Raw genomic sequence first — 18,375 nt, 5'->3', positions numbered from 1 at the left:
GCCCTGGACACCTTCCACAACGTTCTGGGGCACCTGCAGAAGAAAGAGGCCAGCAGCATGGCTCTGAAGGCGGCGCAGAAGATCTGGTGCCTCTTTGATGTGGTGAGGATGATGTGGGAGGCTGAGGTGGGAGGCCCCGCTGCCCTGGGCTCTCCTGGGGTGGTTCTGGGCCTTGCGAGCCCAGCTGGGGTTCGGCCTGCGCCGGGCTGGGAGTCTGGAGTGTGGAGTGTGGTCTGAAAATGGTGGGGAAGGTGAGGGGAGAAAGGGGGGGAAGTGTGAGGGGGGAAATGGCCTGGAATGGGAGGGGAGAGAAGGGAGGGAAAGGTGAGGGGGAAATGGAAATGTGGGGAAAGGGCGGGAAGTGTGAGGGGAGAAAATGGTGGGGAACATGAGGGGAGAAAAGGGAGGGAAAGGTGAGGGGGAAAAGGTTGGGAAATGTGAGGGGGGAAAATGGCCTGAAATGTGAGGGGGAGAAAAGGGCGGGAAAGGTAAGGAGAAAAGAGAAATGTGGGAAAAGGGCAGGAAAGGAGAGGGGAGAAAATAAAATGCTGGGGAACATGAGGGGAGAAAAGGGTGGGAAACGTGAGGGGAGAAAAGGGAGGAAAACGTGAGGGGAAAATAGAAATGTGGGGAAAGGGCAGGAAGTGTGAGGGCAGAAAAAGGGAGAGAAATGTGAGGGCAGAAAAAGGAGGGAAAGGTGAGGGGGAAAAGGTTGGGAAATGTGAGGGGAAAAAATGGCCTGAAATGTGAGGGGAGAGTAGGAAGGGAAAGGTAAGGGGAAAATGGAAATGTGGGAAAAGGGCGGGAAGTGTGAGGGGAGAAAATAGTGAGGAACATGAGGGGAGAAAAGGGCAGGAAACATGACGGAGTGAGAAAGGAAGGAAATTTAAGGGGAGAAAAGGACGGGAAACCTCAGCTCAGCCCCTCCTGGCCTCAGGCAGGGAGCTGCTGTGTGCCAATCTCACCTTTCCTCCTTCCTAACCAGAAGGAAGAGTGTGTGCGGGAGCGCTCCATCTCCCTCTTCAGAGAGCTGCTGGCTAAAACAATATGGAGGGACAAGGAGGCCATGAAGAGCAACTCATGGAAGGTCCTGGTGCAGCTGGCTCTTCACATGAGTGATGAGGCCCCCAGTGTGGCCAAGGTACTGATGGCTGAGCACTGACCCTGAGAGAAATGGCTGACACCCCTCAGGGCTCCCGGCCATTGTGGCCTGGGCTCCTTCCATGGTGCCACCTCGCAGCTTCTGTCCCCCCAGGCCTCCAAGGAAGCCGTCGTGGCTGTAGCAGAGCTCCTCAAGTGGAAAGAGCTCAAGAAGCTGGTGCAGAAAAACCAGATATGGAAAGTGGGCGAGTGCTTGGTGAGGATGGAGCCCCCCCAAGCTGGGATGTGAGGGCTTGTGAGCTCTGCAGCTGGGCCCAAAGCCTGGAGCTGCACCCTTGGCCCTGGCTCAACAACAGGAGCCTCCTCCATGTCCATGTCCATGTCCACGTCCATGTCCCCTCCACGGCCCTGGGATGAGGGAGGGCTCTGAGCCACGGGGCTGCTCTGAGAAATGCCCTCACCTTTTGTGCTCTCTGCAGCTGGCCAAGGACAGCAGCAAGGCCCAATAGTTCGTGCTGGACAGCCAGCCCTACCTGATGAGCCCTCAGGCCCCGCTGAGAGAGGCGGCCCTCAGATTCCTTGGTGAGTCCCACTCCCCAAAGTTCCTTCTTGGGCAGGGTCTCGGCCTCCCTGTGCCCTCCATGCCACCTCCAAGGTGGCTTTGGGGGCCACCTTGCCTGGTGGATGCTGGAGGGGGAGGGCAGGGCGGCCATGCTGCTGGGGGAGCAGGGGCTGATGGAGCTCTGTGCCCAGGGCTGGCTGCACGGCGCCTGACGGAGCAGAACGAGGAGACCATGTCTGCTCTCCTCTCTGGTGAGTGGGGAGCCTTGGTGGGGGGATCCGAGGGGTCTCTGAATATGCACACAGGGTCTGATCCGGGCTCCATTTTTGTTGTAGACCTTGACACAATGACAACACGAGAGGAGGATCCTAACATCCGTTCCCTGGCAGCGCAGACCGGCCTGATCCTGAGCTCTCTGAAAAAGAAGCGAGAGTCAGGATTCTCCCTGCGCACTCTGTGGCGCTGCTGCCGCTGAGCAGAGAGGGACCTGGCCAGGTCTTTTGGGCTTCTGCTTCTGGCACAGAACCTGAAATGTTCTGAAATAGCTGAAATATCTGAAATATTGCAGGCCACAGAGAAGGATCCTCAGTGGCCAGACCTGGCTGTCTGAAATCCTCGGGGAGGAGTCGGTGTGGCTGAATCCAAGCCAAGCCACAGACCGCTCTGAACCCCCTATAATTATATCAAATTAGTTACTTTATAGATACACGTTATAGAAGTAAACAAGATAGATTATATATATGTTACTAACATATAGATATTAGGAACATATAGAAATAATTATTATAGATTAGGTATTTTATGAAAATACATACATTAGGAATATACAATATATACTATTAATATATTAAATAAACATTATCATTATTATTATATATTAAATAAATATTATTATTATTAGCTATTATATGTATTAGATAAGTATTACCTTAGATAGATATTACCTTAGATATTACCTTATCTACCTTTAGATAGATAGATATTACCTTAGAAAGTTAAATAAAGAGCTTCCTTAAATTGGCTGCAGAATTCATAATGACTGCACCATATGGGTTGCTCTACCTATTAATAAAGTTTACCATTGTTGAAAGAATGTGGAAGCAATTATGTTAAAGCCCTGAACCCCACAAAGGGAGCCCTCCCCGCTGCGGGGACAGGGGACAGTGGGGGACCCCAAAAACGGAGCCCTGAACCCCCCTGAACCCCAAAAAGGGACCCCAGAACCCCCCCTCAACCCCACAAAGGGAGCCCTGAACCCCCCTGAACCCCCCCTAAACCCCACAAAGGGAGCCCTGAACCCCAAAAAGGGACCCCCAAGATCCCCCTGAACCCCAAAAATGGAGTCCCGAACCGCACAAAGGGAGCCCTCCCTGCTGTGGGGACAGGGCACGGTGGGGGACCCCAAAAACGGAGCCCTGAACCCCCCTGAACCCCCCCTGAACCCCCAAAATGGAGCCCTGAACCCCAAAAACGGACCCCAGAACCCCCCTTGAACCCCAAAAAGGGAGCCCTGAACCTCCCCTCAACCGCACACAGGGAGCCCTCCCTGCTGCGGGGACAGGGCACGGTGGGGGACCCCAAAAACAGAGCCCTGAACCCCCCCTGAACCCCCCCTGAACCCCAAAAAGGGACCCCAGAACCCCCCCTGTACCCCAAAAATGGAGCCCTGAACCCCAAAAAGGGACCCCAGAACCCCCCCTGTACCCCAAAAATGGAGCCCTGAACCCCAAAAAGGGACCCCAGAACCCCCCGTCAACCCCCCCTGAACCCCTAAAAGGGACCCCCAAGATCCCCCTGAACCCCAAAAAGGGACCCCAAACCCCCCCAAACCCCAAAAACGGGGCCCTGAACCCCCAAAAAGGGACCCAGGAACCTCAAAAATGGATCCCCCCATTTTTGGATCTCCCCCATTTTTGGAGTCTCCCCCCCATTTTTAGGCTCCTCCCCATTTTTGGGGTGTCCCTTCCCCCCATTTTTTATCTCTCCTCCCATTTTTGGGGTCCCCCTCCCCCTCATTTTTGGGGACCCCCATCCCATTTTTGGGGTCCCCCTCCCCCCCATTTTTGGTTCTCCCCCATATTTTGGATCCCCCCCTTTTTGGGGTCCCCCTCCCCCCCATTTTTGGGACCCCCTCCCCATTTTTGGGATCCCCCTCCCCCCATTTTGGGGTCCCCTCCCCATTTTCGGGGTCCCCCCATGTTTGGGGTCCCTTCCCCATTTTGGGGTCCCCCCTGACCTGCTGAGCTGCAGCTGCTCCAGGACCCCCCCTGGGCCCCCCGCGGGCTCCCAAACCTGGGGGGAAACCTGGGGGGTCAGCACGGACTGGGATAAACTAGGATATACTGGGAGGGACTGGGAGGGACTGGGATAAACTGGGAGGGACTGGGAGGGGACTGGGTGTGACAGAGTGAACTGGGATATACTGGGAGGGGACTGGGAGGGGACTGGGAGGGGACTGGGAGGGGATTGAGAGGGACTGGGATAAACTGGGGGGAACTGGGGGGGGACTGGGAAATTAACTGGATGAACTGGAAGGGAACTGGGAGACTGGGAGGAACTGGGAGGGGATTGGGAGGGATTGGGGGGGACTGGGAGGGACTGGGATATACTGGGAGGGACTGGGAGGGACTGGGGAAGACTGGGAGGAACTGTGAGGGACTGGGAAATTAACTGGGATCAACTGGGAGGGATTGGGAGGGGACTGGGAGGGACTGGGAGGGGATTGAGGGGGACTGGAATAAACTGGGAGGGACTGGAAGGGATTGGGATGGACTGGGAGGGACTGGGAGTGAACTGGGAGTGACTCTGAGTGATTGGGATGGGACTGGGAGAGGACTGGGGGGGACTGGGAAATGAACTGGGAGGGACTGGAACTGAATGAACTGGACTGGGATGGGACTGGAACAGACTGGGAGGGAATGGGAGTGAACTGGGATGGACTGGGATTGGATTGGGAGGGACTGGGATGGACTGGGAGGGAACTGGGAGATGAACTGGGAGGGACTGGGGAAGACTGGGAGAGACTGGGGGGGACTGGGAGGGACTGGGATGGACTGGGAGTGACTGGGAGGGGACTGGGGGTGACTGAGAGTGAACTGGGATATACTGGGATGGACTGGGATGGGACTGGGAGGGACTGGGAGGGAACTGGGAGGGACTGGGAGGGAACTGGGAGGGACTGGGGGGAATGGGATATACTGGGAGGGACTGGGAGGGACTGGGGGGTACTGGGGGGGACTGGGAAATGAACTGGGGTACACTGGGAGGGACTGGGATGGACTGGGAGTTAACTGGGAGAGACTGGGAGGGACTGGGAAGGGGAACTGGGCTGGACTGGGCTAAACTGGGCTGAACTGGGATGGACTGGGATGGACTGGGAGGGACTGGGAGGAGCTGGGAGCAACTGGGAAGGGAACTGGTGTGAACTGGTTTGAACTGGTGTGAACTGGTGTGAACTGGTTTGAATTGGTTTGAACTGGTGTGAACTGGTTTGAACTGGTGTGAACTGGTTTGAATTGGTTTGAACTGGTGTGAACTGGTTTGAACTGGTGTGAACTGGTTTGAACTGGTTTGAACTGGTCACTCACCGGGCCGCCCTCGGGCCGGGGTCCCCAACACCAGCGCTGCCAGGGGGGGCTTGTGGGGGGGGTCTGGGGACACACAGGGGACACCTGAGACACAGGGGGGACACCCAGGGGACAGTGGGGACACCCCAGGGGACACCAGGACCCTCCCAAGTGACATTGGGGACACCCCAGGGGACAGTGGGGACACCCCAAGTGACACTGGGGACACCCCCAGGTGACACAGGGGACACCCAGGTGACATTGGGGACAGTGGGGACACCCCAGGTGATATTGGGGACACAGCCAGGTGACACAGGGGACACCCCCAAGTGACACAGGGGACATTGGGGACACCCCAGGTAACATCGGAGACACCCAGGGGATGCAGGGGACACCCCAGGTGACACAGGGGACACCCCAGGTGACATTGGGGACACCCAGGGGATGCAGGGGACACCCCAGGTGACACAGGGGACACCCCAGGTGACAGTGGGGACACCCCAGGTGACATTGGGGACCTGCCCAGGTGACACCAGGACCCTCCCAAGTGACACTGAGACCCCTCAGGTGACACTGGGGACCCCCCAGGTCACACAGGGGACCCCCTCAGGTGACACTGGGGACCCCCCAGGTCACACAGGGGACCCCCCAGGTGACACAGGGACCCCCCAGGTGACATTGGGACCCCCCAGGTGACATTGCCCCTCCCCCTGCTGGCCCCGCCCCCTCACCTTGTCCCCAGCTGAGGGGGCCGCTGAGCAGGCGCTGCTGGGCCTTCTGTGGGGGAGGGGAACCAACATCCACCGGGGGCTCCAGAACCCCAAAATACCCCAAAAACACCAAAACCAGCCCAAAACAGCCCAAAAACACCCCAAAAATACCCCAAACACCCCAAAACCACCCCAAAAACTCCCTAAAACCCCCCCAAACACCCCAAAAACACCCCCAAAACACCCTAAAAATACTCCAAATAGACCCCCAAACCACCCTAAAAATACCCCCAAAACACCCCAAATACACCCCAAAATACCCCAAAAACACCCCAAACACCACAAAAATACCCCAAAAATACCCCCAAAACATCCTAAAACCACCCCAAAAACACCCTAAAACCACCCCAAAAACACCCCCAAAAACACCCCAAAAACACCCCCAAAATACCCCCAAAACCAGCCCAAACCACCCCAAAATAACCCCAAAAACACCCCAAAAATACCCCAAAACCACCCCAAACACCCCCACAGGGTGGTCCCAGCCCCCCCAAACCACCCCAAAAATACCCCAAACACCCCCAAAGCCCCCCAAAACCCCCTCAGAGGGGTCCCAGCTCCCCCAAAACCCTGTCAGGGCACTCCCAGCCCCCCCAAGCTCCCCCAAAACCCCCTCAGGGGGGTCCCAGCCCCCCCAACCTCCCCTCCCAGTCCCTCCCAGTCCCTCCCAGTCCCCTCCCAGTCCCCTCCCAGTCTCACCAGTAACCCCTGGCTGGCTCTCAGGGACCCCTCAGGTTCTGGGGGGGCTCCCCCGGGCCCCCCCCCATCCTCGCCCAGCCCCGCTGGCCCCTCCCCCCCCCGGGGGGGCTTCTCCTCCTCCTCCATGGGACGGCCATGCCCTGCTGGGGGGGAAAAGGGGGGTTGGGGGCTCCCCAAATTTGGGGGTCGCACCCCAATTCTCTCCCTCTGTCCAAATTCATTCCTTTCGCCCTTTTTCACACCCTAAAATGGCATTTTTTGGTCTCAAATTGGCGATTTTTGGTTCCAAATTCTTCTGCCTGTGCTGAACTCCCAGGGTAAAGATCTCAATTCCCACCTCAGACCCCGTTTCTACCCCAAAATCTTCAATTTCCACCACAAAATCCTCAATTTCTCCCCAAAATACTCAAATCCCACCCCAAAATCCTCAATTTCTCCCCAAAATTCTGGTTTTGCCCCAAAAATCCTCCATTTCTCCCCATAATCCTCAATTTGTCCCCAAAATCTTCAATTCCTGCCCCAAAATCCTCAATTCCCACCTCAAAACCCTCAATTTCTCCCCCAAATCTTCCATTTTTGCCACAAAAATCCTCAATTTCTCCCCAAAATCTTTAATTCCCACCCCAAAATCCTCAATTTCTCCCCCAAAATCCTCAATTCCCACCCCAAAATTCTTCTCCCTGTACTAAACTCCCAGAGTAAAGATCCCAAATCCCACCTCAGTTCCCGTTTCTACCCTAAAATCTTCAATTCCCAATACAAAATCCTCATTTTCTACCACAAAATCTTCAATTTTTGCCCCAAAATCCTCAATTTCTCCCCAAAATACTCAAATCCCACCCCAAAATCCTCAATTTCTCCCCAAAATTCTGTTTTTGCCTGAAATCCTCAATTTCTCCCCAAAATTCTCAGTTTTTGCCCCAAAAATCCTCAATTTCTCCCCAAAATCCTCAATTCCCACCCCAAAATCTTTAATTCCCACCTCAAAATCCTCAATTTTTTCCCAAAATCCTCAATTCCCACCTCAAAATCCTCAATTTCTCCCCAAAATCTTCAAACCCCCCCCAAAATCTTCAATTTCTTCCCAAAATCCTCAATTGCTCCCCAAAATCCTCATTTTTTATGCCAAAAATCCCCAAATTTTGCCCCAAAAATCCTCAATTTCTCCCCAAAATCCTCATTTCCCGCCCCCAAATCCCCTCCTTGTGAAATAAAAAAATCTTTTTTTCTCCTCAATCTTTAACTTTTCCCTCAAAATCCCTCCCCAAATGATCCAATCCCCACCCCAAATCCTCCTTTTCCACCCCAAATTCCTCCCCTCATCCCAAATCTCCTCTTCTGACCCCAAAATCCCTCTGTTCCTCCCCCAAACCTCATCTCCAGATCCCAAATGTGCCTTTTTTTAGCCCAAACCCTTTCCCTGGACCAAAATCCTCCTTTTCTCACCCAAATCCCCTCCCCACACCCCAAATCCTCCTTTTCTCACCCAAAATCTCTCCATGAACCCCAAATCCTCCTTTTCTCACCCGAAATCTCTCCCAAAACCCCAAATCCCTTCCAGAACCCCCAAATCCTCCTTTTCTGACCCCAAATCCCTTCCCCGCACCACAAATCCCCTCCATGAACACCAAATCTTCCTTTCCTTCCCCCAAATCTCTCCCCGCACCCCAAATCCCCTCCATGAACCCCCAAATCCCCTCCCCGCGCCCCAAATCCCCTCTATGAACCCCAAATCCTCCTTATCTCCCCCCAAATCCCCTCCCCGCACCCCAAATCCCCTCAGCCCTCCCCAAACCCCCTCAGCTCCCTCCTCCCCTCACGCCCCCTCCCCTCTCACCCCCCGCCCCCTCCCGCCCCCCGCATCCCCCCCAAATCACCCCCGACCCCTTCTTCTCCCTTCTCCCCACCCCCAACTCCCCCTCACCACCCTCCTCCTCATTCCGGACCCCCTCGGGACCCCTCAAAACCTCCCCCGACCCCGGCCCGGGCCCCGCCGCCATTTTACCGCGGCTCCTCCGCTCCCTCCGCGCGGGGCACGACGGGTAGCGCCCCCTACCGGCTGGGAGGACCCGCGCCGGGCGCCGTTTCCCGCCTTTTTCTCCTCTTTTCCCACCCTTTTTCCCCTCACATTTTTCATTTTTACCCTCACGTTTTCTGCCTTTTCTCCCCTCACATTTCCCTACATTTTTCCTTCTCACTTTTCCCACCATTTTCCCATCACATTTCCCATTTTTCACCTCACATTTTCTGCCTTTTTTCTACTCATGTTTCTTGCCTTTTCCTCCCCTCACATTTCCCAACATTTTTCCCTCTTTTCCCACCCTTTTCCCCCTCACATATCTCTTTTTTATCTCACATTTTCTGTCTTTCTTCTCCTCATATTTCCTGCCTTTTCCTCCCCTCGTTTCCCACAGTTTTTCTCTTTTCCCACCCTTTTTTCCCTCACATTTTTTCATTTTTTGCCTCACATTTTCTGCCCTTTTCTCCCCTCACATTTCCCACCATTTTCCTCTTTTTCCACCCTTTTTCCTTCACATTTCTCATTTTTTACCTCAGATTTTCTGCCTTTTTTCCCTCATGTTTCCTGCCTTTTCCTCCTGTCACATTTCCCACCATTTTCTCCTCTTTTTCCACCCTTTTTTCCCCTCATATTTCCCATTTTTATCTCACATTTTTCACCCTTTTTTACCCTCACCTTTCCCACCCTTTTCTCCCATCACATTTCCCACCATATTTCCTCTTTTCCCACCCTTTTTTCCCTCACATTTCTCATTTTTCCCCTCACATTTTCCACTTTTCTCCCCTCACATTTCCCACCATTTTTCCCTCTCCCTTTTCCTGTAATTTCCCCTCACATTTCCCATTTTCCCCTCGTGTTTTCCACCCTTTTCCTCTCATTTTTCCCACCCTTTCCCCCTCACCTTTCCCACCATTTTCTCCCCTCCTGCCTTTTTCTCCCCACATGTTTCCTCCTCCAAAATTTGGCTTTTCCTCTCAATTTTTCCACCCCTTCTGGGTTTCTCCATCTCCATCCCTTGGTAATTTTTGCCATCCATAAACTTTGGAAGCTCAGGACTCTGATTTGGGGTCAGAAAAGGAGGATTTTGGGGTTCTGGGAGGTATTTCTGGGAAGAAAAGGAGGATTTTGGGGGTTCTGGAAGAGATTTTGGGGTGAGAAAAGGAGGATTTTGGGGGTTCTGGAAGAGATTTGGGGAAAGAAAAGGAGGATTTTGGGGGTTCTGGAAGAGATTTGGGGAAAGAAAAGGAGGATTTGGGGGGTTCTGGGAGGGATTTGGGGTGAGAAACGGAGGATTTTGGAAGTTCTGGAAGAGATTTGGGGGGAAAAAAATGAGTAGAGAAATGCAATTTAAAAGAATATTAGATGGTGAATTTTGCAGCCATGCAGTCGCAGGCAGCCCAGTGTGTGAGTGTAACTGAGCCCCAGAGTGGAATTGTGCCCTTGTGTTCCCCAGCAGCTGTGGCAGGGCAGGCCCAGAAAGCGCTGAAGCTGCAGCAGTGGCAGCAAGGCTTGGCCCCAGGGGCTGGAGATGCCGGGGAGGGTGGCCAGGCAGAGGATTTGAGCAGAGGATGTGTGGGCAGGCGCAGGGGCTTGGCCCGCTGTGGAGCCCTGGCTGCTGCTGCGTTGCCTTCAGGGCAGCTGAGTGGCGGCCTCCCCTCCTGCTGCTGCCGGCGGGGAGTGCAAATCTCCGGGGCTTCGGAGCCCTTGAGCCGAGGCTGAGGGGTCCCCCCGTGTTGAGCTGTGCTGGCGGCTGTTTGTGGCCTCAGGGACACTTGGCATGGGCCACTTGGTCACCAGTGGGGCTGCTTTGCACTCCTTAGGCAGGAGCCGATGTCCTGGGTGGGTGTTGGGAACAGCAAAGTGCCAAGGCAGGGTCAGTGCCAGCCCAGCTTCCTGTGGGAGAGATTTCACAGGAGACAGGATTCTGGCCACAGCCTGCTGCTTTAAATGTGCATCCCTTATCTCCAGCCTGCACTAGGTGGAGAATTACCAGGGTAAGGAATTCCCATGATCAGTTCCAAGGGAGATAATTGAATATCTGGCCTTTACACATTGGCTCAAGTACTTGAGAAGTACAGACATCCCAATCCACCTAATACATACGCCCCTCCTAATATGCTCCCCATTTTTGTTTAGCAAACAATATCCATGTCTCTGGTTAGTCTGTTGTTCTTCTCGAAGTTCATGATTTTAGCAGGATCTTGGCTGAGCAGAAGTCTAATAACAGCAGCATCAAATAATAACAGCATCAATTATTAACAACTAATAATGATGAGCAGCATCAACTAATAACATTTTCTGAAACTGATGGCTTCTCCTGTCACTTCCTTATGTACAATTCCCTGGCCCTATCTCTGAGCGGATTCACAGCATCTCTTTGTAAAGACACTTTCCTTCTCTTTCCTTTCATGGGGTCCCCCGTTTGGGGGTCATCCCCCCCTGGAGCAGGGTGTCCCCCCTTGCTGCAGCCCCAGCCCTCAGGCAGTGCTCAGCCAATCAGAGCACGCACTGATGATGACTCACCAGTTGCCAGGCAGACCCGCAGCTCGCAGCGTTCCCCACCTGCGCTCCCCGTTTGGCCCCAGCGCCCCCCGCGAGGGGAATTTGGGGAGGTGGGAGTGGGGCAGCGCCAAGGCCGGGCCCCCCCGCTCTGTGCTGGCGGGAGCGGCTGCAGTGGGGACCGAGTGCGGGCGGAAGCGGCCAAGAGCCCAGCGCTGCCCCAGCCCGACCTGGCCCAGCTCCATCCCTGCCCCTGCGGTGGGATGCTGTGGGTTGGGGGGAAGAGGGAGCCGGCAGTGGGTGCTGGGCCTGGGGGCAGGAGGAGAGGGGAAGGAGAAGCAGGGTTGTAGGACAAAAGGATCAAACACTGGACGTGGGAGGAGAAGGTGGGATTGTGCAGGAGAAGGAGGAATAGCAGGAGGAAGAGGAGTTTGAGGAAGAGTAGTGATACAGGAGGAGAAGGAGGAGCAGAAACAGGGAGAACCACAAGATTCCACCCCTCCCTGTATCTGCAGCCTTCCCCCCAGCCCCAGGAGCGTGTCCCCCTCACCACATGGGGCAGGTGACCAAGGAGGGGGATCCATGATTTTCACAGGGGTGATTCTTGGTGTTTCTGAGCTTTCTTGGGCTAATTTTTGTGCTATGGTTTTTTGTGGGTTCTGAATCTTTATATTTTGGAAGGGGTTTTTGCTGAATCTTGGTGTTTGGGAAGTTTTTGATCTGTGTTTTGATTTTTTGAGGATTTTTGTGCTGAATTTTTGTGTTTTGGAGGTTCTTAGAGACACAAGATATCCAGTGACTTAATGAGATCAACTTGGGCATGGAGAAACTCCCAGCTCAAGGCATTCTCATCCTGTTTTTTTACCTCAAACCAGGATTTTTCATTTCTAGGTTGTGTCTGGATGGAGGAAGAGGAAAAGCCCTGGAGATCCCGCACAAGGAGGGGCTACAAACCCAGCCCAGGGAGCTGTGAGGAGGAAAGAGACCCCCTGAGCCAGGAAGGTGTTTGGAGATCCAGCCGGAGCTCAGAGCTGGTGGAGAAGCCTCATGGCAGGGAGAAGCCACTCAAGTGCTTGGAGTGTGGGAAGGGTTTTAGTTGGAGGTCAGAACTTATCCGGCACCAGGTGATCCACACTGGGGAACAGCCCTATGAGTGTGAGGAGTGTGGGAAGAGCTTCAGGCAGAAGGAGAGCCTGATGCAACACCAGAGGATCCACACTGGGGAAAAGCCCTATGAGTGTGGGGAGTGTGGGAAGTGCTTCAGCCATAGCTCTGGCCTGAGGATGCATGAGAGGATCCACACTGGGGAAAAGCCCTACAAGTGTGGGGAATGTGGGAAGAGCTTCATAGAAAGATCATCCCTGATTCAGCACCAGGTGATCCACACAGGGGAACGGCCCCACACCTGCTTGGAATGTGGGAAGAGCTTTGGGTGGCTCTTGGGCCTGAGAATACACCAGCGCATCCACACCGGGGAGAGGCCCTACGAGTGTCCTGAGTGTGGGAAGAGGTTTCCAAGGAGCTCCACTCTCCTTGTACATGAGCGGATTCACACAGAGGAGAGGCCCTTCCGCTGCCCCGACTGCGGGAAAGGCTTCAAGCAAAACTCCACCCTCACCACCCACCGGCGCATCCACACCGGGGAGAGGCCCTACGAGTGTGGGAAGTGTGGGAAGAGCTTCTCCAGGAGCTCTCACTTGACTCGACACCAACGGAGGCACCACTAAGGGAAGCCCTGTGAGTGCCCTGAGTGCTGGAAGAGCTTCGTGCGCTGCTCCAGCTCCATCCCCCATGAGAGGATCCACATTGGATGATCCCCAGTGACCCCGTTGGGCAGAGCCCTGGTGATCCGTGGTCCTGGTGATCTGTGCTGGGAAGACACCTGGCTTGGAGGCTCCACATCTTCCTGGTTCCCTGTGGGCAGCTAGATAAACCCAGCAGCAGGAACATCCATTGGGGACGCAGACCAACAGTGGGAATTCCTTGGGGAGAGCAGATTTGTCAACTTTCAACCCCATAAAATCTTTTGCATTCAATCCTATCTTCTGGTGGCATCAAGGAGCACTGGAGCATCTTGGAGGTATATTCTGGGTTCACTGTATGATGCTTGTATCCCCAGTCTGTTCTGTTCGTCCTGAATAATAAGGTTTGCACCTTCAAGACTTGTCCTGAGAGTGAAGGGGGGAGAGAAGCAGTGCACAGTTTGTTTTCAGACACTGCACTCACTCCTCCACATTCCTGCTCCTGCACTGTGTTGTCTGCGGATGGACAGACAGCGGGACAGAGCTCTCCTTTTCTTTTAGTTAGTTTTAGCTAGCTGAGGCAAAGAAGTTCCCTGGGCTGTGGTTTTTCCCCTTTTCTTTGGACCTGTTTGAACCTGCTCTGGCCTGAGCACCAGCAGAGCACCGGCAGCTCACACCTGTGGCCCACTGGGCCGGGCCTGGGCCGCGGCATTTCCAGCGCCGGAGGGACTGATAAGAGACTGAGTGAGCTGAGCTACAGCCCACGGAGGGACTTTGTGAGTTTGTCTCTGTTTTAGAGCAGCAAGAGGTTCTATAGTTTAATATTGATTAGGTTTTATTGTGTAATAAAAATTTTTTCCATTTTTCTCTAAGGAGGTTTTTTTTTTTTTCCTGAACCAACTGGGGGAAGGGCTGATTGAATCTGCTTTCCAGAGGAACCCCTTTGGAGGTTCTCTCCCAAATTTGCCCTGAACCAAGACAAGTTCTTTTCCAACTTCAGGGATTCCATGATTTTGATTTCCTATTGCCCAAGGGTGTCTTCCACAGCCAAATGGTGAAAAGCTGGGGAAAAGACCAAGATTTTGGACACAGTGGGATAGAAACTCCACCAAAAATGGTTTTTCCCTTCTACCTAAGCAGTGGATTTTCAGGTGGTAGGGACAAGGGAATCCTTTTCTTTTGGCCTTGACTTTGTTTTCATTTCTCTTTATCCCTTTAAAACATCCAATATTGAGTTAAAAATAGACATTGAACTAAGACATGGCTGTGGTCATGGTAGGACACATGGAGGCTGACAAGGGGACACATGGATATGAACAGGGATGGGGACATGGGGGACACAGGCATGGATGGAGATGTGTGGGACAATGACAGGGATGGAAACATGGTGGGGAGACAGCCATGGGTGAGGACATGGTGGGACATGGGCAGTGACAAGTGGGGACGTGGCCATGGCCAATATCGTGGGGGGAAGATGTGGGGGATGCTGGGTTTGAGGGCATTGAGGGTTCCTGGGAGGCACTTGGGGCTTGCTGAGGCCTTTGGGGACCCCAGGCCGAGCGGCTGCGGCTGCGCTGGGAGACCCTGGGGGAGGTTCTGGGGCAGCTGCTCAAGGACCCCCTGACCTGGAGCCCCAGCCAGACACTGGGCTCCTGGAAAGGGATGAACGTCCTTGTCCCCAGGAGGGAAATCCCAGCACCCCCAGGGTGTCAGGGGCAGCTGAGAGGCCACAACAGGGAGGGCAGAGCCAGAGAGAGCTGTCACACTCTTAAACTACACCCCAAAAGTCCCAAAACTCAGGGATTGCTCCCAGGAAAAAGCTGCCACTAGCTGCATGAATTGAGGGAAAGGGGGATGTGACCCCCCAGACTGAGCAGGAGGGATGTGGATCCCCCAAAACCAAACACAGGGATGAGAGGTGGAGCTGAAGGCAGGATGGGAAAGGAGTGGGAGTGCAGGGGAAAAGAGGATTCAGAGCAGGAGAGGGATGGGATCCCCAAATGGAGTTGGGAGGGGTCCTTGGGTTGGGGGAATGATGGGTGAGGGGAGGGAAAGGTGGGGATAGGATTGAAAAAGGGTGGTTCCGTAGGGATCCCTTTGTGTCCCCCCCAGTTGATCCCTGGCATGATTCCCTGGGGTTCTGGGGGCGAATGGATCCGCTCTGGGTGGGTCCCCAAGCCCCCTGCCCATCCCTGGGGGGAGCCTCATGGGAGGTTCCCTGGTTCCCTCCACCCAAACGCTGCAGCTGTGGGAGAGAGGTGGGTGTGAAAGGAGGATCTGGGGTGGGCAGGGAGGAGGAACAATAGGAGGAGGAGGGAGAGTGGAGGTGGAAGATGGGAAAAGGAAGAGGAAGAACAGGAGGAGGAAGAGGAGGAGCCCCAGCAGAACCACACGGTTTTCCTGCCCACCCCGCTGAGTCCGCAGCTCCCCTGGCCCTGGCAGCATCGACCCCCCCCCAGATCTCACAGGTGAGTGGGGAGGGGGAGCTCTCCCCAAATCCTTCAGGGGATCTCTGGGAGGGTTTTTTTTGCAGGGGGAGGGGATGTTTGGATCTTGCAGGGCTCCAAAGGTGAGACACAGACCCTTTGGAGAATTGTGGAGGGTTCCTGTGGCAAACTGTCTGTACCAACTGGGGAGGTGGTACCAGTTGGGGGGGACATTGGTGTTGGTGCTCTGATTGGCATTGGAGTGGGGAGAGCAGCAAGGGCCAATCCCGGAGCTGAGGGATCCTGGAAGCCTGGAGGGGTGGGGGAGGCTGGAGATGAGCAGGGTCTGGGCCTGCCCCATGGTGGACAGGGGGGTGGACAGGGCGGTTACTTTGGAAGATAAGAAAAGATAAGGTTACTTCCTGAAGATAAGCAAAACCTCTTATCTCCCTTTAGGAAGGTACCAAAGCTATCACCATGACAGCATGAAGAAAGAGAGAAAGTAAAAAGATAATGGACTTTGGTTGGCTCACAGAGTGGTGTGTCTCCTTTTCACCTTTTGAGGGTTTTGTTTCTTTTTCATGACCAATGGGCAGTGTATGTGTTTGTTAAGGAAATGTAAATATCCTGTAAAACTATAAAGGCAACATGTTGCTTTAATAAATGAGCCCATACAGCCTTCTGATGGAGTCCTGGTGCTTGCACCGTGTCGGGCTCTATAGCGACACACAACAATGAGATAAATGAGAGGATGAGATGATGACTGGCAGGAAATGACCATGAGCATGTGATGGCCATGAGATGACTGTGACCATGAGATTACCACAACCATGACACAGCCATAGCCAAGAGATGACCATGGTAAGATTGTGGCAAATGAGTTGAACGTGAGATGATCATAAAATGACCGTGACCGTGCAATGACCGTGACCATGACACACGCAGGACCATGGGATGAGCATTACAAAGAGATGACCATGAGCATGTGATGATTGTGACCAAGAGATGACCATGAGATGATCACAACACACCATGGCCATGTGTGATCATTATCATGAGGGGACTGTGAGCTGACCATTCCAGTGAGATAACTCAGGATGATGGTCATCAGGAAATGACCATAGCCCTGAGATGGCCCTGAGATGACCGTGACCATGACACAGCCATGATCATAAGATGACCATTACAGTCAGATGACCATGAATGTGACCATGACAGGACCATGACCATGAGATGGCCATGAGCATGAGATGATTGTGACCAAGCCATGACCACAATGCAACCATGGCCATGTGGTGATCAAGACCATAAGAATGATGCCTTACGTTTTAGCTTTCATATTTTTCATACTCTGTACTGTGCTAGTACAGAACTTCATATAAAGTGTTAGCAAGTTCTCTTGTGAGTGCCAGTGGGGCTGGGGGGACACACAAACCCCCAAAATCAGCAGGGGATGGAGCGGGGGGTTCCTGGCCGGGCCCGAGGCCATGGGGAGGGGCTGCAGCCGCCGGCGGCTCAGGAGCTCTGAGGGCAGAGAAAAGGGGGTGACACCGGGCTGGGGGGCCCCAGGGGGAGCACACATGCCTGGGGGAGGGGGGACATGGCCCTCAGAACCCCCCCTCACCTTCTTGCACAGGTAGAAGCCGAGCCCCAGCACCAGGATGACGAAGCCCAACACGGAGCCCCCGATTCCCGTCAGCATCTTGCTGTGGGCAGCATCCGGCGGCATCTCTGGAGGGTCTGCAGGGGTCAGGACCCCCAAAACCTCTTACAGGCACCCCAAACCCCTCCAAGCACCCTCCCAGTCACTCCCAGCCCACCCAGGACCCCCTGAAACCTCTCCCCAGTTCCTTCCCAGCCTCCCCAGGACCCACCAAAGCCTCTCCCATCCCTCTCAGAGGATCCCAGAACCCCCTTCCAGTTGCTCCCCACCACCCTAAGATCCCCAAACCCTCTCCCAGTTCCCTCCCAGCCCCACCAGGACTCACCAAGACTTCTCCCAGTCTCTTCCCAGCACAACCAACCTCAACCAAACCCCTGCCATTCCCAATCTCCTTCCAGCCCCTCCAGGCCCACTCAAATCCCTCCCAGTTATACCCAGCACCCCAAACTCCCTCCCAGTCCCCACCAGGACCTCTCGAACCCCATCCCACCCTCCACAACATCATCCAAACCCCTTCCGGGCCCTTCCAGACCGACTAGCCCTTCTCCCAGTTGAAACAAGGCTCTCTCAAACTCCCTCCCAGTGGCTCCCAGCACATCCCAGTGCTCCCCTGTACCCCAGTGCTGGCTCAGGGGGTGCTCAGGGCTGACGTGCTCCACCTGGCAGGTGTAGGTGACCCCCGCACTGGGGGGGGTTTCCAGCAGCACCAGGAGCTGGTGGGTCCAGTCCCCCTTAAGGGCCACATCGGTGGCCACTGTGGTCTGAGAGCTCCTTCTGGCCCTGGAACCACCTCAGCTGGATGTGGGCAGGGTAGAAATCCATCACGGAGCAGAGCAGGAAGTGGGCCAGGCTGGGAGCTCAAGGACACCAGTGAGATGGACATGCTGGGGGGAACTGGGAGAGAGCGGGGACACACTGGCATCAGCTGGGGGAAACTGGGAGAGAGAGGGGAGGAGTAGAATGGCCTTGAGAGAGACTGGGAATGGAGTAGAAGGGACTGGAAATCGACTGGGAATTGCCTGGGAGAGACTGGTATTGGACTGGGATCGATTGGGAGAGATGGGAGGGTAGGGGGGGGCACTGAGAGAGAGCGTGGAGGTCCTACAGTGAACTGGGAACAGACTGGGAATAGGCTGAGGAGCAGTGGAAGGGACTGGGGCGGCAGTGGGAGGAACTGGAAATGACGTGCGCGGCACTGGGAGGCCGAGTCCAGCGCGGGGCACTCGGCACTGTGGGTAAGCCTAGCAACTGATGAGTCATTAGAGAGACGCGCTCTGATTGGCTGAAGGGCGTCAACAGCACGCCAGGCTGAGATGGACACGCCGGG

The 18,375-nt window shown here is 54.7% G+C and overlaps 1 protein-coding gene across 1 annotated transcript; it reads left to right on the top strand.

Annotated features, from left to right (window-relative positions):
• The first annotated feature begins 11,544 nt into the window (after positions 1-11,544).
• On the top strand, positions 11,545-13,109 carry LOC311165980 (uncharacterized protein). The gene has a single exon (XM_084227475.1). It carries the CDS (start codon positions 12,021-12,023, stop codon positions 12,942-12,944), a length of 924 nt encoding a protein of 307 aa, XP_084083601.1. The 5' UTR covers positions 11,545-12,020; the 3' UTR covers positions 12,945-13,109.
• Positions 13,110-18,375: the final 5,266 nt, after the last annotated feature.

This window comes from Fringilla coelebs (genome assembly GCF_963513975.1).
Source record: "Fringilla coelebs genome assembly, contig: SCAFFOLD_48, whole genome shotgun sequence".
NCBI lineage: Eukaryota > Metazoa > Chordata > Aves > Passeriformes > Fringillidae > Fringilla > Fringilla coelebs.
The sequence above is the reverse complement of the archived record's forward strand: the minus strand, read 5'-3'. Positions and strand labels throughout refer to the sequence as shown.

Coding starts and splice junctions, on each gene's coding strand:
- LOC311165980 (XM_084227475.1), top strand. CDS start 12,021: ATGAGATCAACTTGGGCATGGAGAAACTCCCAGCTCAAGGCATTCTCA.